General features: G+C 44.3%; 1 protein-coding gene across 9 annotated transcripts in view; it reads left to right on the forward strand.

Moving 5' to 3' along the window:
* The window catches only part of SFXN5 (sideroflexin 5), a 128,737-nt gene that overhangs the window by 43,157 nt on the left and 61,854 nt on the right, over positions 1-23,726 (forward strand). For 8 of the 9 annotated variants that reach the window (XR_004252451.2, XM_032178910.2, XM_032178918.2 and 5 more), the window contains exons 4-6: positions 3,794-3,820; positions 4,435-4,489; positions 6,745-6,770. Coding sequence is in view for 7 of the 9 variants with exons in the window: in XM_032178910.2 (XP_032034801.1) it covers positions 3,794-3,820; positions 4,435-4,489; positions 6,745-6,770 (108 nt within the window). In the remaining 2 variants the exon portion in view is untranslated. Of the gene's footprint in view, positions 1-3,793; positions 3,821-4,434; positions 4,490-6,744; positions 6,771-23,726 lie in introns of those variants that run through there. The other variant, XM_032178919.2, reaches the window with a different exon arrangement.

Genomic DNA, 23,726 nt, shown 5'->3' on the forward strand with positions numbered 1-23,726 from the left:
ATCCCAGCATTTGGGGAGGCTGAGGCAGGCGGATCACCTGAGATCAGGAGTTTGAGACCAGCCTGGCCAACATGGTGAAACCCCATCTCTACTAAAAATACAAAAATTAGCTGGGCGTGGTGGCGGGCGCCTGTAATCCCAGCTACTCGGGAGGCTGAGGCAGGAGAATGGCTTGAACCTGGGAGGTGGAGGTTGCAGCGAGCCAAGACTGTGCCATTGCACTCCAGCCTGGGCAACAAGAGTGAAACTCTGTCTCAAAAATAATAATAATAATAAATAAATAAATAAATAAATAAATAAAAAGAAGTATGGCATACTAAACATATAAACCAGTAACGTTTATTATTGTCAGGTGTTGTGCTAGGCTTTTATATGACTGGCAATGCAGTAGGTTGGTTTATACCAGTATTACCACAAATGTGAGTAATGCAGTGTATTATTACTTTAGGACAGCCACAAGGTCACTAGGCCATAGGAATTTTTCACCTCTCTTGTAATCTTATGGAACCACTATTGTATATGTGGTCTGTCATTGACCAAAATGTCCTTAGGTGGCAATGCCTGTATTAAAGTCAAGGCAGCAACCATGTTGGGCGAGGTGTAATCCCAGCACTTTGGGAGGCCGAGGCAAGCGGATCACTTGAGGCCAGGAGTTCAAGACCAGCCTGGCCAACATGGCGAAACCCCGTCTCTACTGAAAAAAAAAAAATTAGCCAGGCATGGTGGTGCACGCCTGTAATCCCAGCTACTGGGGAGGCTGAGGCACAAGAATCACCTGAACCTGGGAGGTGGAGTTTGCAGTGGGCCGAGATCATGCCACTGCACTCCAGCCTGGGCGACAGAGCAAGACTCTGTCTCAAAAAAAACAAAAAAAAACAAAAAAAAAGCCACACAGCATTAGACCACTGGAATGGGACCTCCTTCTCAGCGTTGCACTGATGGCCTGTCCACGAATCCAGCCCTCTTGTGGGTCATTTCTCTGGGATCCTTTCTGTTTCCCTGGAGAAGGTGTCTCCATCCTCCTGCCTGTGGTGTCCTCGGAGCTGGATGCAGACAGGCTCCTTTAGAGACTCAGCACTCAGACCCTTGCCTGGTCCCCCCGTGCCTGTGACCATGTCTGGGCTGTTGTGATTTAGCTTCTCTGGAGAATAAACCTCCATCACCTGGACGGGGACTTTGGGCCTCCCTGCTCTGTGCACAGGGACATTTTCAAGCTCTCTCCCTGCTCTCTGGCCATGCCGCCTGCACCTTCGTGGTGTCTGGAGCTCTAGTTGGGCTGAGCCCACTCACTCCCACTGAGCATGTGGGGTGTACTTCCACCCTCTGCAGCATTGCCAACCACTCGTCTCTTCATCATCTCACCACCTTTCAAAGATGTGTGACATCTTCCGCCTGCTGTCACATCCCCTTCCTCCCCGAGGGGGTTTTCAGTTGGTTTATTCCTTTGCTGTTCTTTTCTCGAGGGTTTGGGAAGAAAAGGAGATGACACTATGCATTGGCTTCACCGTGCCTTACCAGAAGTCAACTTAAGTCTAGGTATACTTCTGTTTTAGAAGACAATATTCCTTCATTAAGCATGTATTGAGCACCTACTGTGTTCCAGGCCCTGGGGGATTGGAATGTGCTAGGAGTTAGTGCTGAAAAGCCAGTTCCTGCCTGTGAGTGGCCTGACTGTGAATCCAGAGGGGAGAGGATGCAGAAGGTTACGACTGGGGTGGAGGGTGTGGGGTGTCAGGAGTCTGTGTGCAGGGCCTGGGGTCGCACAGGGACAGAGCCCAGACTTGAGGGTGCACTTCAGGAAGGTGCTTACTGAGCAAAGAGGGGAGGAGGATCAGCCTTTTATCTTTTTTTTTTTTTTTTTAAATAACCTCTTTGCTGTTAGGCCCTCACTTAACCTTTGTGCTAGCAGTGATTCTCCTTTTGGCTTTTCTCTCATCAGTCCCCTCTGTTCCCCAATTATTATTTTTTAAACATTGACTGCTTCTAATCTGCCTGGGTCTGGAATAGCAGACAATCAAGTGTGTTGGAAATGTGTCTAAAATAAGAGTTAATTAGGCTGTGAAGTAAGGTTTGAGGGACTCAGCTGTGAGAAAAATGCATAAACTTTAATGTATCAATTTTATAACTTCTATTTTTACTACCCAGTAGCCTTCTTAACTTCTGCAGCTTAATTTGTGTTCCAGATGACCAACATTGCCATATACATGAAGCATAACAACCATTCTATTATAAAACTTTAACTTCAGCTGCTGGCTGTATCTTCCTTCTAGCCCCATAGCCTTCTTTCTCCATTAAAAAAATGTGCTGGCCTTTGGTTTGCCCATGGTGTACTTTTTTTTTTCTTTTTTGGAGACAGGTTCTCACACTGTCATCCAGGCTGGAGTGCTGTGGCGCAATCATGGTTCACTGCAGCCTCTACCTCCTAGGCACAAGTGTTCCTCCCACCTCAGCCTCCTAAATAGCTGGGTCTGCAGGCACATGCCACCACGCCCTGCTAATTTTTAAGATTTTTTGTAGAGGTGGGGTCTCCCTTTGTTGCCCAGGGTGGACTGATCCTGGGCTCAGTGATCCTCCTGCTTTGGCCTCCTAAAGTGTTGGGACTACAGGCGTGAGCCACTGTGCCTGGCCCCACGACAGTGTAAATTTTTATTTACCATGTTTCCTTGATTTGAAAAGGCCTGGGCTGGGCATGATGGCTCACGCCTGTAATCTCAGCACCTTGGGAGGCCAAGGTGGGCGGATCACGAGGTCAGGAGTTCAAGACCAGCCTTCCTGACGTGGTGAAACCCCGTCTCTACTAAAAATACAAAAATTAGCCGGGCATGGTGGTGCGCGCCTGTAATCCCAGCTACTCAGGAGGCTGAGGCGGGAGAATCGCTTGAACCTGGGAGACGGAGGTTGCAGTGAAAAAAAAAAAAAAAGGCCTACTTTATCACATCTGTAAAATGAAATGAATCTTTTAATTGATGGGGGTCTTGGTATTACAGTCATAGTTTTCTTTCGTATGCGGCACATGATACTATATCTTAGGATCAGTGGTGTCTTAGATTCAATGCAATACAGCATTTAGGTCGTTTGAAGGGATTGACAAGTTATTCCGTTTCTCCAACCTGTCTCTGTACTGGAAAGAGACAGCCTCATCAGGATTTGAGAGGAATGTTTTCTCCCTACAGCCTTCTTATAATAACAACAGGCATAATAATGTCAGCAACAGTAAGCACTTATAAGCATATACTATTGTGCTGACACTGCTCTGAGAGCTTCCCATTCACCCCTTAAACGGCTCTGTGTTAGAGGCATGGCTATTATACCCATTTCACAGATGAGGAAACTGAGGCTCAGAGGTAGAAGTGGCACAGCAGGGAATCCAGGCTATCTCTGAAAAAATTATATTATGCCGTCACTAGTGATTCTGGGAGACAATTGAAGTATCTTCATTTAAATTAGAGGTTTCTACCTGCTTATGACTTAGTCAACTAGGGAGCTTTAGGAAAATGCTGAAAAAATTCTCCAAGGAATTCTAAAGTGTAGACAGAGTCGAGAATTCCTGGCTTAATTGATCCGCGAGGTCCCCTAGCTCTGCCATTCTGCGACCTCTCTGGCCCCTACTCTCTGATGTCACTCCCCCCAGGATAGGATGGCTGCCCAGCCTGGGCTGGCAAGGACAGCCCGAGCTTCTTATGCTTTCGGAGCTGGATCCCTTGGTTAGAAAACATGGGCTGGAAACATTAAACCGATATATGCTTTTAATTTTTGTTCTTTATTTTCTTTCCTTTCTCTCTCTTTCTTCCAGCTCTGGAGTGCACAGAAAATCAAGCAGGTAATCCAGTTTTGGATTCTCTGTTTCCTTCTCCATGCTGTCCTGGACTCCACCCTGCCCTGTCCCAGGGATCTAGTGGAAGCCCCCCCCTCCGATGGCTCTTCCGGGCTCTCACATTTGCCCTTGGCCCCCTCACCCCTTCCTTCTGCCCCGACACTCAAGGGCCAGAATCTCTGAAGTCTGGAGCTCAGGCCAGGCTGGCCTTTCCCTGGGTTCTCTGAGCTCCTGGAAGAGACAGGGCTCTGTCCACAAAATCCTTATTACGTACGTACCATGTGCCAGGAATGGGGGTAGAGGGCCTGCAAGGTAGACACGCTCCCGTTCCCCATGGACTTTTGCTCTCCACTGCATTCAGCTTTTAGGGTAAGTCAGGAGGAGGGGTGCTATCTGTTTATGGCCCATGGTTTGGTATTCTTTTGCCTTGAGTGATGGAAAGGCCTAACTGGCCACAAGGCAACATACAGCCACTGGTGTCTGAATCTTCCCAGAGAAGTTGTCTTCTTCCCTTCTTCCTCCCCTAATGCCTCTGATTTTCTCCCTCCTCTCTCCCCCTTCCCCCTTCCCCCTCCCTGTACCCCCGTCCCCACCCCATTCTCTGTTCCTGCTTTTGCCAGGCTATTCTACATCCGGACACCAATGAGAAGATCTTCATGCCATTTAGAATGTCAGGTAAGCTCCTGGAGCCCTTCTGGTTCTGGTCAGCTTGGGGTACTTACTCCAGTCACAGTTCCAGGAGCATCCAGATGTGCTGGCTTAAGGAGGGGACAGAGCCTGTTACAATCGTGGCCATATTTGCACCTCTACGTTCACCTCAGCTCAACTGTACAAGACGCTGGCCAGGCCTCAGAATACTCTATGGAGCTTGCCTTCCTTTTCTGCCTGAGCAGTTGGGGGTGGAGCCAGGGCCACAGGTGAATCTGGTAGCCCCCACCACCACCCACTCCACATCCCTCAGCACTCACTAGGACAGCCTCAGTGATGCCTGCTGTAAGCAAGCCCTGGCTTCTCCAAGTCATTCCCCCTCTCTTACCAGTGCATGACCTGCTGTTTCCTTCCAAGTCCTGCTCCCTGCCCTGCCCCTTTTAGGCAGTCAGTCTCCAGCTTAATTCTCTGTTCTCTGATCCTGCAATTAGCCCTCCCTTCAGAATGGATGCACTGTTATTGCACTGCTCTGCACATACAGAAGGTGGGATTCCTCTTCTGTGGAGACCAGGAGGCAGAGGGTGATATGAGATCCCTGCCCCAGGAAATCCCATTGGTCACTGAAGGGGCAGCTGTGCCTGTGTGGGCTTTAGGGCTTAGAAAGCACTGGCATGTACACGAGCTAGGCTGGCATGCTTATACCCCCAGCAGTTCTGAGAGTCTCTGCAGAGTCACACTCAAGGATGTGCTGACGCCTCCTTCTTGCCATTTCTCAGTGCAATGGGGCACACCCACCTTGAATTAAGAGGGTGGAATGGGAGGGCACTGCTGCTGCTGCCTTGGGAAGGCCTCAGGTGGCTGGAGAAAGGTGGTCTCAGTCAAATGGGTCAGTCAGGGTCCCCACCTCCAGAGAGCCTGGCCTCACTGGGGGCAAGAAAATAAACAACCGGGGAGTTGATGGACATGTGATGTCATTGTGTAAACTGGGGCAGTGAGTGCCCTGTGACCCCCTTGCTTTGCTGTGAAGAACTTTAAGGCTCTGAGCATTTTTTTTTCTTTTTATTTGAGACAGAGTCTCCCTCTTTTGCCCAGGCTGGAGTGCAGTGGCATGATCTCTGCTCATTGCAACCTCCACCTCCCAGATTCAAGTGATTCTTCTACCTCAGCCTCCCGAGTAGCTGGGACTGCAGGCACACACTACCACGCCTGGCTAATTTTTGTATTTTTTAGTAGAGATGGGGTTTCATCATGTTGGCCAGGCTGGTCTTGAACTCCTGAGCTCAAGTGATCCACCTGCTTTGGCCTCCCAAAGTGCTGGGAAGGGCTCTGAGCATCTTACAGTTGTGGTTGTAGATGCTTCCCAGTCTCTGCACCCAGCACAGCAGGCTCTCACCTTGACCCTAGCTTCTCTTGTAATTCTTGACCTTTTTGAGTCATGCATTCCTCTGAGGCCCTGATCAAACTCTGGTTCTCTCCCCAGAGAGAAGTGGGTAGGAGAACCATGGCTCACGTGTGTGTGATTATGCGCACTCAGGAGCAAAGCTTCACTTTAGATGCAAGTCAGATAAGCCCGATCCCGCTGTCCAGCCACTGCTCACTGGCTGCCACGGTTAGAGGTTGGGGACAGGAGGCTGTCCACTGACAGCAGTTGGGGCTGTGGAGGGAGCCTCGCCTGGGGACTGAGAGCAGTGAGGAGGCTGTACCCATGGCCTGGCTGCGCTTCACCGCAGCTCCCTACTGCGCCACTGGGGATGCCACGGATTTAAGAAGCTCTGGCACTTAGAGGTGCATGGCTCAGGTTGGGAGGGAATTTTCTTTCCAGAAATGGCCATGATGCCGGGGAAGTAAGGGCCTGTGTTAGAAAGACAAGCTGAGACAAGAAGGAAGACATTCTGGGGTCCTTGGAGGATGTTCAGCCTCAGGTAGTGAGCGTGGGCAGGGTGTGTTGTGCCTTGCAGGAAATTGTAGGAGGATCACCAAGTGTGGAGTGGTGGTGCCCCAGGTCACAGGCAGCCCTGCCTGCAGGAACAGGCCTCTGGGTTCCAGGGGAGAGTGAAAGCTGCCTGGCCAAAGGGGAGCAGAGAAGAGGAGGCTGGGGACACAGCCCCGGCGAGGGCTGAACTGGGAAAGGGTCTATGAGATTGGAGATGCGTCCCGCCTAACTGACCTGAGCCCCTTCGTCAGGGCCACTGATAGCCTAAGACCTAACGCAGAGGCTCCTGGGTATCTCAGGTGAGATGTGAGTGGATTATAAGGCCTGACTCTTTTCTTCTCGTTCACAGGTTACATTCCTTTTGGGACGCCAATTGTAAGTGTTACCTTCAAAGGATTTCCTTTTCTAAAAAATTATTTTAAATGTCTAACTTTATGTTATTGCTCACAGATATTTGACTGAGTTGTTGATTTAGGATAAGTCAATTCCTGGAGGGAAATTACCAGATAAAATGATATGTATTTCTTACCGAATCTCTTGATGCTGATTGGCAAACCTCTTTTCATAAAAAGCCTGATGACTTAAATCTAGTGTGGAGTTGAAAATTGCCTTCTTCCCTGCGCGTTTTCTGTCCCCACTGTTGTCATTAGCACCTGCTAGTCATAGGGAAGTTTTCTCAAAGAACTTGGGAAGTAGGAGTGGAAGCATGCCTTCTGAAAAATCAAAGTTTAAAATTAATTCAGAAAGAATTTTCAGCATTCTTTTTGTTCAGTTTTAGAATCAGGATTATGTTTACTCTTTATTTTTATTGGAATAAAACAGACAGAAAGGTGCATTCATCATAAATGTACAGCTTGGTAAATTTTCAAAAAGCAAGCATACCCAGGGCTGGGTGCAGTGGCTCACGCCTGTAATCCCAGCACTTTGGGAGGCCAAGGTGGGCAGATCATGAGGTCAGAAGATCGAGACCATCCTGGCGAACACAATGAAACCCCATCTCTACTAAAAATACAAAAAATTAGCCGAGAGTGGTGGCGGGCACCTGTAGTCCCAGCTACTCAGAAGGCTGAGGCAGGAGCATGATGCGAACTCGGGAGGCGGAGCTTTCAGTGAGCCGAGATCGCACCACTGCACTCCAGGCTGGGCGACAGAGCGAGACTCCATCTCAAAAAAAAAAAAAAGAAAGCAAGCATATCCAGTAAACATCACTTAGGTAAGCAATCAGTCTAACACCCTCCCAACTGAGCTACTTCAGCCAGCTCACTTACATAAAGATTCAGAGCATCATTAGCATCTCAGAAACCTCACATGTGTCCTTCCCAATCACCACCCCCACAGAAAATCACTTTTCTGACTTTTATATTTTAGTTTTGCTTGTTATTGAACTTGATATAAATGTAGTCATCAACATGTGCTTTTTTGTGTCTGGCTTCCTTTACTCCACATTGTGAGATTTGTTCATACTGTTATCTGTAACATTCGTTTGTTCTTTTCTCTTTGCTGTATGATATTCCATTGTCATAAATTATCAGAATTTCTTTATTCATACTACTGTTGGTGAACATTTGGGTTTTTCTAGTTTTGGGTTTACAACAAATAGTGCTGTTTTGAACATCCTTGTACAAGTCTTTTAGTGGATATATGCCCTCATTCCTCTTGGATATAGACCTAGGAAGCTAAATTAAAGCAGGTAACAACTATAATAAATGCAATGTGTGATCCGAGAATGGATCCTGGGTTGCAGCAGGTGGTGTGTAAACTGTATTGCAGTTTCTTATAAAGCTGAAGATGCTCTTACTTTATGACCAAATAACACTACTTTTAGGTATTTATCCAAGATAAATGAATATGTTTGTTTACACAAAGATCTGTATGTGAATGTTTATAGTAGCATTTTTCACATTAGTCTAAAACTGAAAGCAGACAAGAATGACCAATAGATGTTAAAACTATTGGGTAAAATACTAATTGAGAACAGAATATTTGCGTAGTCTCAAATTTTCCTATGGATATCATAGATATTATTCCTTCTATGTTAATTAGTTGGCATCCTCTCGAGTTTCCCTTCTGCCTCTTCCTTTAATGTATTCTTAAAACTATCAGTATTTAGATACTGTTAATACAGTCTTTGTGTTTTCAGTGGGTAAAAATATACTCTTGTCATTATTTATTTTGATATGCAAATTGGGCCACTTTTGACCCAACCTTAAAGCAGTTTCTCTATTTGACATGCCCCTCCTAGTCTTTGGAGAGCTTCAGTACTCTCTGACACAACAGCATATTCTAGGTTCATCTTTTCTCTTTCTCTTTTTCTTTTCTTTTCCTTTCTCCTTTCCTTTCCTTCCTTTTCTGTCTTCCTTCCGTCCTTTTTCTTTCTTTTTTCTTTTATTCTGTCTCACTCTGTCACCCAGGCTGGAGTGCAGCGGCAGGATCATGGCTCACTGGAGCCTCAAACTCCTGGGCTCAAGTGATCCTCTTGCCTCAGCCTCCCGAGTAGCTAGGACTACAGGCATGTGCCACGATGCCCAGCTAACTTCTCAAAATTTTTTTTGTAGAGATAGAGTCTCATTATGTTGCCCAGGCTTGTCTTGAACTCCTGACTGAAAGCAGTCTTCCCACCTCAGCCTCCTAAAGTGCTGAGATTACAGTAGATTTGTCTGTACAGTACTTTCTTCACCCCCATCCTAGAATAATTGATTTCTCCAAGGAGCCCTGTTTCCTTTTAGAGGGAAATGATACTTAGAAACCAAGATCTTGATGCTGGGTGTACTCATTGTTACTGGAGTGGCATTGCTTCTAGGTACTCTTAGGGGACAGAGCTGGGAGATACAACTTGTAAAAATTCATGAGTTTATACTGATACCTGTAATTCCCATCAAACATCTCAGTGTTCATTTGTTCTCCCATTTCATATTTGAATCTCCCTTCTCCCTGAATGAGACTCCAACAGTATATTTACTCACTTCCTAAATCTTATACATACAAATAAGAGTTTTCAGAATTGCTACATCAATACCACTCTCAAAATATGTATTAACTAAAGCCCAAGATTTCTTTGAAGTTCTTTTTGTCCTTAGAAAGTATCCTATTGAGAGTACACAGTCAGAGAACCATGTTCAAAAGTTTCTTGAATTAATTTTTTTCTTATGTGTTTATGTTATCTACTTGATATACAGTTAGGTTTACCTGATTTCTGTTGGCATTCCATTTTAGTTGTTTCTCCATTCTTATTAATTAATTTATTTTTTGATATTTAGGAGATAGGAATAGTTTAAAAGTCAAAGCTATTTAAAAAGATATACTCATAAATGTTCCACTCCCCTTCCTATCCCTGCTACCTCCTTCTCACCCATCCTCTGAGGTAAACAACTTCTCCTTCTTATTTTTTTTGTAAGAATAAACAAATACAAATATCTGCTTTCCCCTTTTTTTCTTATGTAAAATGTAGTATACTATATACAGATGTGTCTAACTTAACGATGGTTCAACTTACAATTATTTGACTTTATGATATGTGACAGCAGTATACATTCACTGAAAACAATACTTGCAATTTTGAATTTTGATCCTTTCCTAGGCTAGAGAAATGTGATATGATACTTTCACCATGCTGGGCAGTGCAGCTCCCAGTCAGCCATGTGATCACAGGGGTAAACAACCCATACTACAATGTACTCTGTTGCCAGTGTTTTTTTGAATATTGCATTCTGTGTTCCACATCCCGTCATGTCAACAAAATGCCCATTTTCAACTTATGATATGTTCAATTCATGATGGGTTTATCAGGCGTAACCACATCATAAGTTGAGAAGCATCTGTACATTCTTTTGCACAATTTTTTTCACTCGATATATCTGTTTTTTGTGGTTTTATTATTTGTTTGTTTGTTTGTTTTAGACAGAGTCTCACTCTGTCTGTCTCCCAGGCTGGAGTGCAGTGGCATGATCTCTGCTCACTGCAGCCTCTGATGCCAGGTTCAAGCGATTCTCCTGCCTCAGCCTTCTGAATAGCTGGAATTACAGGCATGCACCTCCACACCTGGCTAATTTTTGTATTTTTAGTAGAGATGGGGTTTCGCCATGTTGGCCAGGCTCGTCTTGAACTCCTGGCCTCAAGTGATCCGCTCACCTCAGCCTCCCAAAGTGTTGGGATTACAGGCGTGAGCCACTGCCCCAGCTCTTCCACTTGATATATCTTGAAAATCACTGTATATTGATTTATAGAGATCTTCCTCATTATTACTTTTTTACAGCTGTATAGTATTCTAGTAAATGGAAGTGCCATGATTTATTTAGATAATTTCTCACATTAGATTATTTGTAATACTTTGCCATCATGAATAATGCCAAAATGATAATCTTGTGATATTGTTGGAATATATCTTGAGGGTAAATTCCTAGGTTCTATGGAAGGACTAATTAAATAGACATTTCTAGAAAGATTGATCAAGACGAAAGAAGATACAAATAAACAGCATTAGCAATAAGAAGTACAATAATTATAGATGCAGTAGCAGAATAAAAGATCAGAATGCATTGAACAACTCAAGGCAATACATTTAAAGACTTAGAAGAAATGAATACATTTCTGGGAAAATACAGCTTACCAAAACTGCCTAGAAAGACAAAACATAGAGTCTTTTTTTTTTTTTTTTTTTCCTTTTTTGGAGACAAGATATCACTCTGTCTCCCAGGCTGGAGTGCAGTGATGCGATCATGGCCCACTGCAGCCTCAAATTCCTGGGATCAAGTGATCCCTCCTGCTTCAACCTCCCAGAGTGTTGGGATTACAGGCATGAGCCATCATACCTGGCCTTAAAATCTGAATAGACCTATAAATAAAAGGAAATTTAATTTGCAGTTTAAAATATTTGCACCAAAGAACAAACAAACCAAAAATTATCACTGAGCTCTGATCTTCCAGGTGACTGTACCCGAAGGAATAGCTGAACTCAATTTTATAAAGCTTTCAAAAGCGAAAAAAGTGCCAGGCGTAGTGGCTCACGCCTCTTATCCCAGCACTTTGAGAGGCCAAGGCAGGGGAATCGCTTGAGCCCAGGAGTTTGAGACCAGCCTGGGCAACATAGCAAGACCTTGTCACTATTGAAAAAAAAAAACAAGAGAGAGGAAAAAAAGGAAATCTTCCCAGTTCATTTATGAGGCACTTTGAGACCAATACCAAAGTAAGTATAAGAAAGAAAAAGTATAAGCCAATATCACTTACGAAATTACATGTAAAAATTATGAAATAAAATAATAGCAATCTGAATCCAGCAATGCATCAAAGTACATCATAACGAAATGCTTTTTACCAAATATGATAACATTAGAGAATGTATTAATATTAGTTCATCACACTAAGAAACTGAAGGAGAAACATGATTTTCCCAGTAGATACAGAAAAGGTATTTGATAAAATAAAACATAACTGAATTTTCAGTAATAATTATTATGATAAAAACAACAGATTAGGGCTGGGCACGGTGGCTCATGCTTGTAATCCCAGCACTTTGGGAGGCCGAGGCGGGTGGATCACGAGGTCAGGAGATCGAGGCCACGGTGAAACCCCGTCTCTACTAAAAATACAAAAAAAAAAAAAAAAATTAGCCTGGGTGTGGTGGCGGGCGCCTGTAGTCCCAGCTGTTCGGAGAGGCTGAGGCAGGAGAATGGCGTGAACCCGGGAGGCGGAGCTTGCAGTGAGCCGAGATTGCGCCACTGCACTCCAGCCTGGGCGACAGAGCGAGACTCTGTCTCAAAAAAAAAAAAACAACAGATTAGGTCCAGAAGGAACTTCTTAACTTGATAGTGTCTATAAAAAATTATTTAAACCAACCATAGCAAGCACCTCTCTTCATCTAAAGATGAAACAAAGGTAAATTCTTAATGTGTTGGACAGGGTAAGAATGCCTGATAATGTTGCTTCTGTCTAACATTTTCCTGGAAGACTAGCAAGTGCAGTAAGACATGAAAAAATAAACAATGGTATTAGAGTTGGAAAGAAAGAAAGAAAAACATTTATGAGAATAGACAAACCGTTGGAACTATTTTAAAAGATTTCTGGATGTAAGACAAGTATACGAAAAAATTTTGTATGCCTGTAAACCTAAAACAAACATCTAGAATATGATTTTTGTAAAAGATGTCATTTACAATAGTATTTTAGACAATAAGGGATATAAAAATAAAGTCAAGAAACAATATTCAAGACCTTAATAGAGAAACGTATACAACTTTATTGAAGGACATTGGAGATCTAAATAAGTGGAGAGCTGTATCATTTTGTTTTCTTCAAATTAAAATCTATATTCAATGTAATTTCAGTCATAATCTCAGCAGGATTTGTTATGGAACTTGACAAGTTGCTATGAAAAGTTACATGAATACAAGCTAGGGGATAAGAATAGCGAAGACAATTTTCAAGAATAAGGTGGTGGGAGAGGACTCACCCTACCAAATATTATAAGACAGCTTGGTTTTGGTACAGTGATAAGCAAATATGGAACAGAAAAAACAGCAAAAAGTGGAACAGAACAGAGAACCTGGAGACATGCCCATATGGAAACTTAAGATTTGACTAAGGTGGCATTACAAATCAGTGGAGAAAAAGGACAAACCATCTAATAGTATTATATGGTGCTGGGACAGCTGGCTACCTATGTGGAAAAGAAAGAAAGTCAGATCTTTACATCACCTTATACACAAAAGGACATTTAAATATGAAAAGAAAATATTTGCAGCAATGTTTATGATAGCAAAAAATTGGAAACTGCTGAAATTCCATCAACAAGAAAATGAATCAGTCATGGCTTAGTCATGCAGTGGAATACTTAACACAGGAAAGAAAACAATGAGCAAGGGCGACATTTATGAATATGAATAAATCTCAAAAACAATGTTGAATGAAAAAATAGTAGCAGAGTAGTAATGTTCTCTGTCATTTATATAATGTTAAAAAATATGCAAAGCAATATTATATATAGTTTATGAGTACATTTTTAATGCATCCTTAAAAACATCCATGGGAACAATAAGCACCGACTTCGTGATACTGTTTACCTCTGGGGAGAGAAAGCAATGAAATTTAGCAGGAGAACAGGGGGTGCTTCATTTGTATTTATAGTGTTTCATCTTTTAAAAACATCTTCACAAAAAAATTGACGAAATAAGATTGGACATATATGGATGCTCGTTATCCTCTAGACTTTTCTGTATCCCTGAAATATTTCATTTTATACATATATTTAAAAATATATAAATATATTGAGAGAGGTATTATTCACATCTCTATTTTTATGTCATTGCCCTGAAACTACTACATTGTTCTGAAATATTCTGAGAAAGGTTTATAAATTTCCCACCATAATTGTGTGTATGTGCGAGTGTGTGTTTCATTTCTTTGCATTTCTTGCGGTTGTCTTATAGATTTCAATGCAATGGTGTTTGGTGTGTTCAGTTTTGTCTTCTTGATATCATCTCTCTCAAACACACACACACACACACACACACACACACATGAAATATCCCTGTTTCTTTGATTATTCTTGTCTTGAACTTTACTTCTCTTGATTTTTTTATTCCTGTTTTGCTTAATTGACTTGCATTATATATCATTGCCTGTACCTTTATGTCAGAGTCATTTAATTTCTGTGCCATTTTTTATTTCACATCTCTTTTGGACAAAATATAGCTGATTTCTACTTTTGCTGCATAAAAAGGCTACTTACATTTAACCCAGTTTGAGAAACACTGCCTTTAATTTTAATGAGAAATGGAACCCATTCGTATTTATTCTGCCACTGATGGTTATGACTGCATATCCCAGCTGTCAAATGGGTTTTCTTGTTGCTGTTAGCTTTTTATTAAGCTTTGTTATCGTTTCCGCTTCTTTTCCTGATTTATGCTAGAGGATAGGTCCTTTAGTTTCTTTAGTTTGGAAGGGGAGCATCCTAATTTTCTCTACTTACCATTCATCTGTAACGTTTTATAGTACAGAGAGATTGCATTATATATACTTTATAATCAAGAGTCAAATAATAAATATGACTTACCTAACGCTACCCACATAAGAGGAGACTTGTAGCATGTAATTTCACTCTACTCTCTACTTGATCATTTTACCTCCCTCCACACACCTGCCAAGTTTTTGGAAATCATCTGGAATGTCATCAGATTTATAAAGCCTTTCTTAACACCTGTATTATACTTCACAATTATTTAGGCTGTGTGTGTGTGTGTGTGTGTGTGTGTGTGTGTGTGTGTGTGTGTGTGTGGTTTGGCTAGAATACCCTTTTGAACAATATTCAGAATATAGGGGCAATATGCCTCTCTGAATCTTTGCATATCTGGAGATCTTTTTTTCCCTTTCATACATGAACAATAGTTGGCCTGATTTTCTTTTCCTTTCTAGGTAAACTTCCCCCTTCCCCTGGAATCGTTTGGTATTTTTTCTCTTTATCTTTGGAGTTCAGAAATATCTCCTAGGATTTAAAAAAAAATCTTCTCTGTATATTTTATAAAATTATACAAGTAATACATGAATATGTTCTTTGGGATTCAAAAATACCACCAAGAATGTTTTATAAAGAATATTTTAAAAGTTATACAAGTAATACATGAATGTTCTCTCAGCTCAGAATTTAAACAATACAAACAAAAGTAGAGGTCCTTGTGATGCTCCTCAACCCCGAATCTCTGCCCAGAGTAACCCCTGTAAGAAGTTTGGTGTGTGCCTCTAGGCTTTTTCTAGATATCTGCATACATTTAAGTCATTTAAAGTGTTTTTTTGTTTTGTGGAGTTTTCCATTAAAAATATAACAATATACTTATTTATCTATGGTTAGCTTATGACACTTAGCAGTTTGCCTCCATAACAGTTGGCTTCATTTATTTATTTGTTTTCTCTGCTGAATGGCACCCTCTCCTCCAGTGTGATGGGTTGAGGTTATGTCCGATTATTTGCTATTAGAAACGATTGTGCTGTGAAAAATCTTTGTAAAGCCATTTTTGCACAAGGATAAGGGTTTCTCAAGGGCACTTCCAGAAAGTGAATTTGCTGCATAAAAAGCTACGCACATTTACATCTTTAACAGATATGGCTGAATTTCCCTTCAAAAAGACTATATTTCCCCATGCTTTTATAACACTAGTATTCATTCATCTTTTTAATGTTTTTGCCAATCTGATGGGTGAAGGGGTAGATTCTCATTATACTTTTAATTTTTGTTTCCATAAACACCAAAAAGATGTTGGTGCTTTTTAAATCTATTTATTGGTGATTTGTATTCCCCCTTCTCTGAATTACCTGTTCACACTCTTTGTCCATTCTTCCATGGGTCATATTTTTCTAGTTGATTTGTAAGAGCTCCTTATGTATTTTGGACATTAATCCTTTGGATTATATATATGGCAAGTCTCTTCTCCAGCTGTTTATCCTCTGGTGTCTTTGTTATAGAAAAGTTTTAAATATTGATGTCTTTAAATATAATGATCTCTCTTTTGATTGATTTTGAGTCTTTTTCCACTCCACACCTCCATCTCCTTTATTAAAATAACTGAGGCCAGGCATGGTGGCTCACACGTGTAATCCCAGTACTTTGGGAGACCAAGGTGGGAGGATTGCTTGAGCCCAGGAGTTTGAGACCAGACTGGGCAACATAGGGAGATCCCATCTCTACAAAAAAAGTTTAAAAATTAGCCAGGCATGGTGTGCGCCTGTGGTCCCAGTTACTCAGGAGGCTGAGGTGGGAGGATTACTTGAGCTGAGGAGTTTGAGGCTTCAGTGAGTTTTGATTGTACCACTGCACTTCAGCTGGGATGGTGGAAGAGACCCTGTCTCAAAATAAATACATAAATTAAATTAAGATAAAATAACAAGATTTGTGAATGCTATGTCGTGGAATCAGCTCTTGGATGTATTTATCAATTCTGTATTCTAATTATTCTTTTATGCTTTTGTTTTTATAATATCCTTTTTTCCCTCCTTTCTTTGTTTGTGGTTGGTTTTCTTACTTTTTGCCTTGAATGCTTAGTTTATTTATTTTCCTTCTAATGAAAGTGTTTAGTGCTGTGAATTTGCCTCTGAATATATCTAAAACATGGCTATATCTGATATGTTTTCATATATAGTGATCTTATGTTGTTATTTTCTAAATAAGCTTGGAATTATAATTTCAAATCCTCTTTAGTCAATTAGAAGAACACATTTTAAATTCTAAGTGGTTTTTTAAAAATGTGTTCTTTTGTTATGTTCTAGCTTATCTTATTTTCAGAGGAGTGACCTCTACAATTTTGCCATTTGGGATTTATTGTGGTTTTCTTTGTAGCATGGTATCTGAATATGTCAGTTAGGATCAGGGTCATCTGCATGTAACAAAGTCCAAAATAACAGTGGCTTAAACAAAATAGTTTATTTCTCTCTTATGTCAAAGAAGTTTGGAGATAGGCAGGACCCCCACAGTATCATCAGGAGCCCAGACTTCCATTTTTCTACACCACCATTTTCAGTATTGGCTTCTATTGTAAAAAGTCACCCCATAGCCTGAGATGGCTGCTGGAGTTCCAGCCATCACATTCACATTCCAGAGAGGAGAAAGAAAAGAATAGTAGGCTATATCTCCCAACCGAGATACATTTGTCTTTAAGATACAGCCTCTCTTTAAGGAGCCTTTTGGGAATTTCCATGCAACATTCCATGTTCTGCGTACATTTCATTTAGAATTTAGCTGGGTATATAGTTGATCCCCAATTATATAAAGATTCTATTAGTAAGAAAGAAGGGAAGAATGGTGATAGGTAGGCAAACAAGAATTCCATAAAAACTTTTATAAATATCCCATCAACACTTTAAAAGATATACAATTTGGTGGTATCATCACTTTGTTAAACCGGGTAACTGGGTATTTGAAATGGCAAAAGTTGAATGTGGGGCTCATTTTTCCCTGAGAAGCCAAATGGACCCTTACACAATTATCAGCTGCCATCAAGTGGGAAGAACTGGCCACCCCAGCAGATGCCAGCACTGTCTTCCATTCACAAGGGGTTACTGAGGCTCACCCCATACATTTCCACTCTCTCCTTACCCTACCCTAGACAAGCCCATCATTGCAGGGTCACTATGGCCCTGTAGGTAGGTGGGGGACTTGGATGCTGATCCACTCCCATGCCATTCAGGGGTTCATTGCTGAAGCAGATGCTGTGAATGTCCTAACAGGGCCGATCCTTTCCCAGCCTGGAGCAAGCATCCCTCTGTGAATAAATGCATGTGGTGTGAGAAGAGGATGCCCTGCCCCCCAAGATCCTGTGTGAATACTTGATGGAGGCGAAATGGGGAGCATGGCCTGGGATACCTCCCAGCAGCTCTACGAGACAGCCAGAACTGAAATGACAATGCTCACCTATCCCCACTTCCTAGCCCCAAATATCTGTATCCTGAGGTTCAGAACAGTCAAGCCAGAGGCTGAGTCTCCAGAGGAACCACTGGATTTGAAGAACCTGGGCCTCCTACCTTGGCACTTTCACATGGACAAGCAACATGGTCCGTCCCCACTCCTCCCCACTCGTGGGCCACTGCCTCGTCTTGTGTGGAAAGAGCGTGCTGGCTGCTTCAGCGCTTCCTGCAGCCCCGTCAGCTCCATCAGCTCCTCCAAGGCCCTGCTGTCGCCTGGTAGTGCTGAACAGTTAAGCAAATGCCTGGTCTGAAGGGGAGTGAAGGTTCCAGTCCACACCTTAGGAAAGCCCCTGGTCTGATGGAGTGGGTAAGAAAATATACGCATGCAGAAGCCACTAAAAATGCTTACCAAAATAGAAACGAGGGTGCCAGCGAATGTGCTAGGAACTGGGTCCCTGAGTGATGAAGGGAAGGGGCGAGTAAGGCTGGCAGGTGCCTCAACTGAGAAGTTTCTGGAAACCACAGTCAAGCTGCCTTCTGCCCAGGTGCACATGCCCGGCTTGACCCCGATGCTGTTCCCACTTTGCCCGGGAGTCACCTCGCCCTACCCTGCTCGCCCCCCAGAGCTCAGGAGAAACGAGCTGGTTTTCTCCCAGAGGCTGGTGCCAGTTTAGTCAGCAGATTTCACAGATCCACTGGCAACCATGTAGTGTCTTATTTTAAGCTTAACATTTGAAGATGGGAACTTTTTCCCCCTTCGGTGTGTGGCAAAGAGATCCCAATTTATACATAAGCACCGTGGCTATGCCGGTGCCCTGAGGCTGTCCCCCGAGGCTGTCCCCCGAGGCTGTCCCCGAGGCTGTCCCCCGAGGCTGTCCCCCGAGGCTGTCCCCTGAGGCTCTGCAGTTCGTCGCTCCCTTTCTTCAGGTATCTTTCCAGAAAAAACCGCCAGCGTGGTCGCTTCTTATACACGGCCTCTCCCTTCCCAGGTTTCCCCTAAGCACAGCATTGCCGCTTCCATGCACATGGCCTGGGAGAGGCAGGGCCCGGCTTGGCCCTGGTGGTCCGGCCCTCGTCCTGCCCGCCCTCTCCATTTCTCCTCTGCTCCTGCGCCCTCTTCCCTTGGCTGCTGTGGAACGCCTCGGATGCCAGGGCCTAGGTTTCCCTCAGGGGCCTGGGGCTCTCCCAGAGAGCATTTGTGCCTCTCTCAGCCCTGAGCTCCCCACAGCGCTGCTTCCCTCCCCTCCCCTCCCCTCTCCTTCCCTCCCCGCCGTGTCATGTCAAACTCTCAAAACTCAGGGACCAAATGCCTCATTTCCAGCCCAGGGTGCTAAGGAGGGTGGACCACGAACACCTAGTTATTGGGTCTGGTGGCCTTAGGTTAAGTCTAAACCCAATTTCTGTCTTGAGACATTAAGAGCTTGGACTCTGTACTTTGCACTCCTTCATTTTAACACACATGTGATCACATGGGCTTAGAGACTCTAAGTATCAGAAGATGCTAGTGTCAGTCACTTCATCTCCAGGGGTGTGTCCCAGGGCCCTCCTGACATCTCCCAAGCCTCCTCATCCCTCCTCTGCTTTTTTGCACATTTAAATCCCAATCCCAGTGTTCTCTCTGGCTTTCCTCCAGCATTACCAGACCCCAGCCATGTTGACCTAGCTCACCACACAGGAGGCATCGCTCCAGTGAAGCTAGAATTGACCGGTCTGGGGTAAACATTCATTTGACAGAGATTTTCTTTAACTGGCTGGCATCCTTTAAGTAGCAACACCCCTTATACACTGAAGTGTAACTTTCAGATCATTAGCCACATAAATCAGAAGATAGAGACAAAGTAGAAGGAAAAAACAGGACAGTTGTTGGGTATTGGGGTACTGCGGCCCATGGTGGATCTATCAATGACAAAGAGGAACATTTTGGAGTTGAGCCAGTCAGTGTGGTGGAAAGGGATGAGATGTAGACACTTGCTCTACCTGAGAGGCTCCCGGGTATGTGGGGAGGCAGCGTCGAGGGGCCTCATTTCTCTGAAGCTTATAGAAGCTCTCGAGGAAGACAAACTTTCCACAGCTTTTTGCTGCTGAGATAAATGGTACAGAGAAGGCACGCAGGGTGCCGGGGAGCACGTGACAGACCTAACCTCACTGTGAGGGTCAGAGGAGACATCCTGGAGGAAGTGATGCCTAAACTGAAACCTGAAGGATGAGGAGGGAGGGATTAGCCAAGCAGAAATGGGGTGAAGGGTGAGAGGGACGATTATTTCCATTATCTTGGCGAACAAGACAGTTCGCCGTAGTCTTCCCCTGGCTTCAGTTTTACCGCCCAATTGTTTTGACGCATACCCCGTTTCCTCTTCAGATTTCCCACGCTTTTAAAAAAACCTTTCTTCTGTAGTTTGAGTCAGTTTTGTATGGGAGGTGGCCAAGGGGGTGGGGGCTTGCTCAGTTCTGAGTCCTGATTTCATGGTACACAGAACTGTGGCAGTGGCCTTACCCCTCCTGCCTTTATCTTCAGCTGTTCATGTCCCACTTCTGGCCAAGCAGATTGAGATATTTGGGGGTGCCTCTCTCCCAGATTGAGACCTCATCTCTCTGCAGCAGTTAGAATACTCTGAAGGAGGCCCAAAGTGAAGATGTGATTTTTCTTGTAGCAAGTTACCATATGGATGCCATTGGCCCCATTCCTTACTCTGTCTTGAGACTAGGCTCAAGCACAAACTGCCCCTCTTCCTGGGCCTGTCAGGGCAGCCCTAGAGTTGGGCTGATGGCCCCTGGATTGGGTGGGTTTGATAAGCAGGGCTGCTTAGGAGCCAACATCCCTGGTGAATACTTAATTCAAGGCATATTCATAATGGTACAGAATTTTGGACTAGAAAGAACAGCATAGTCACTCCGCATATGTAGTAAGCTGTGTATTAGCTAGCTATTGCTACCATAGTGTTGTGTAGAAAACATCCACAACACTTCAGTGGCATACATGAGCATTTTTTTTTTTTTTTGAGATAATCTCGCTCTTTGAGCTCTGTCGTGCAGGCTGGAGTGCAGTGGTGTGATCTTGGCTCACTGCAACCTCCTCCGCCTGGGTTTAAGCAGTTCTTAAACCTCAGCCTCCCAAGTAGCTGGGATTACAGTCACCCGCCACCACCCTCAGCTAGTTTTTGCATTTTTACTAGAGATGGGGTTTCGCCATGTTGGCCAGGCTGGCCTCGAACTCCTGACCTCAGGTGATCCGCCTGCCTTGGCCTCCCAAAGTGCTGGGATTGCAGGCGTGAGCCACTGTGCCTAAGCATTCATTCTTAGGGATCTGTGGTTGGCTAGGGTTTGCCTGGTCTAGACAAAGCTTGACTGAGGCAGTTCTGCATCTCACTATGGTCAACTGAGGGTGACCTGACCTGGGATGGATTGTGCCCTCCTGTCTCTCCTCCTCCTTGGGCCAGGGATTTGTCAGGTATGTCTTCTCGTGGCAACCTCAGATGCTCAGCAGGGCAAGCAGGAAGGCATGAGGCCTCTGAGCCAGGGCTCAGAACTGACACACTGCCACGTCCTCCCACGTGCTGTCAGTCAGAGCAAGTTAGATGACCAAGCAGAGCCAAAAAGTGAGGAAATAAATTCCTCCTGTGATGAGGCCGTGGCAAGGGTATGGATGCAGGGAGTGGGAAATAATCTGGACCAAAGACTCAATCTCCCACCCCCACCCCCTGCAATTAGTACTTAATAAAAGGAGTCAGGAGTGCATTGTCCCAGTCCAGCAGAGATCTTTTCCTGGCCAATAATTATCTAATGATTAGCAGTGTTCTTCCACCCTGGGGTGTGGGCCCAGCTTTGTGCTGAATGCCATGGGGAGCATCAGAAGAAGAGGGAAAAGCCCCAATTTTGCTTTCCAGAGCTCTGTTCTCTGAGGGATAAGACTTGTATTCCTGAGATGGAGATGAGACGATGTTCAGTGGTGTAATGCTGACTATGGAGCTCAGAGAAAGAAACCAGCAAAGGCCAGGGAAGAACTACATGGGAGGAGAGGAATGGCACTGGCAACCGGCATCCAGGCAGCGCTTGCTGCAGGCTGCATGCTGAGGTGAATTTCCTCCACACCTTACTTCCTCTCATAACCATCCTGAGAGGTACTGGGATTGTCCTCCACTTAACAGGTGAGGAAACAGAGGCACAAAGAGCTCCAGTGACTTGCCTGTGGTCACATAGCTGGTAAATGCTGGCACCAGCATTTGACCACCAGAGCCTGAGCATTAATCACTAGGTCCATGGTAGGACACCCAAAAGGAAGGGGAGCAGCAAAGGTACAGACGGATGTGCAGAGAGCACAGCTGCCAGGGGGCTGGAGCGGCAGAGGGGACTTCAGCCATGTTATGAACTATAAATGGGAGCAGAGATAGGATGTGTGATTTGGCCAAGGTCCTGCAGCACGATAGGGTGGAGGCTGGGCTAGAAATCATAGCTGTTGGCTCCTGTTTCCCTCTCCTTCCACTTTCCTTGGTACCAGCCACATTCTGGGCGCTCTCCACCCGTCTGCGTGGCCACGCCTGAATCGTTTCCCTCTTGGAAGAGGTGCAATCCACTGGCATTGAAGCTGGGTGGACTGGCTCCCTCTCTCTATCCATCTCTTTCTTCCTTTCCCCTGCCATGTTCTGGAAAGGGCAGCGGGAGGGAATGTGGGCAGGTTGCACCAGAGATATACATCTGAGAGCTGAAGGGAACATTTATTTTTAATTTAGACTTAAAAAGAAAAAAGGAAGTTATAAAATATCTGCTCTTGCTCCTGGGATTGTGCAGATGGTGCTGCGTTTTGCCTAATAGGGAATTGGGCTGGCATCCTCGTTCTTTTGGTCCCCGCCTGACTGTAAGGACCTGGAGGGCAGGATCCCTGCTTCCCTGCCTCAGCCTCACATGGCCCCCTAAGGCTCCATTTGGCCAGTGCAGCTCGGTGCTCCTGTCTTCTAACCTCACCCTCTCCACACTCCCTTCTGGTCTCCCAGACCTCTGCAGTCAGACCAGTCTCTCTGCTGTCTCGGCTGTCCCTGCTCCTGTGTCTGCGCCCCCTCGGCTCACTCCTACCTCTGCCTTTGTTAGATAGCCGGGACACACTCACCCCTCCCCTTCCTGAACTCCTGTTTGGATGTTAAAATTTATCAACTTTACACATACCCAAATAACTCATTAAACCATCTTGTCATTTTCAAGCCTAGGTGTTATACAGGATGTTATCCTCCATTTTCTTGTCTGGTTTTTGTTTTTATTGTGGTTAAGGAGTGTGTGTGTGTGTGTGTGTGTGTGTGTGTGTGTGTGTGTGTGCGCGCGCGCGCACTCATTCCTCTCCTCTGGCTTTCTCCATTGGGAGCAGCAAGGAACTTGGTACGTAGAAGCAGCTCCTCATAAATGGATGTGGAGTGCTGACTGGATCTCCCCTCTCTCTGCGCTCAAGGGGTTGAGCTGGAGAAGGAGCACCCTAAAATCAGAGTCAGGGCCCCCAAGCCAGGAAACAAGAGACCTGATTCTCTAGCTTGCTATGAAGCTATGGACCGATTACTGAATTTCTCTAAGCCTCAGTTGTCCTGTTTGCAAAATATCAAAAGTAATCTCTGCTTTGATCCCCAGGGTTAGTATGAGGATTATGATAAGTGAAATGCTTGGCAAAATTGAATCAGTCAATCCATCTCTTTAAGAAAGAATGAGGAGACTTATAGCAGTCAGAGGTGCCAGCATGGACCCCAGACCCATGTTAGGGCAGGAGGTTGGGATGGGAATTGGGAGTTGTCTAACAAAGTAAAAAGCTCGCTGGTCACAGAGCCATGGGCACTGTGTATGTGTGTGGTACATAGCCCAAATACTAGTTTGGTTTGTTCTGGAAAAGACTTGATGTCACTTTTAAAAATGATTGCCACTAAAGATAAATCAAGTGAAGATGAAAATGAGACAAAGGGAAGGTTAGGGAAG

The sequence above is a fragment of the Hylobates moloch genome, unplaced genomic scaffold, assembly GCF_009828535.3.
Source record: "Hylobates moloch isolate HMO894 unplaced genomic scaffold, HMol_V3 SCAFFOLD_15, whole genome shotgun sequence".
NCBI classification, from domain to species: Eukaryota; Metazoa; Chordata; class Mammalia; order Primates; family Hylobatidae; genus Hylobates; species Hylobates moloch.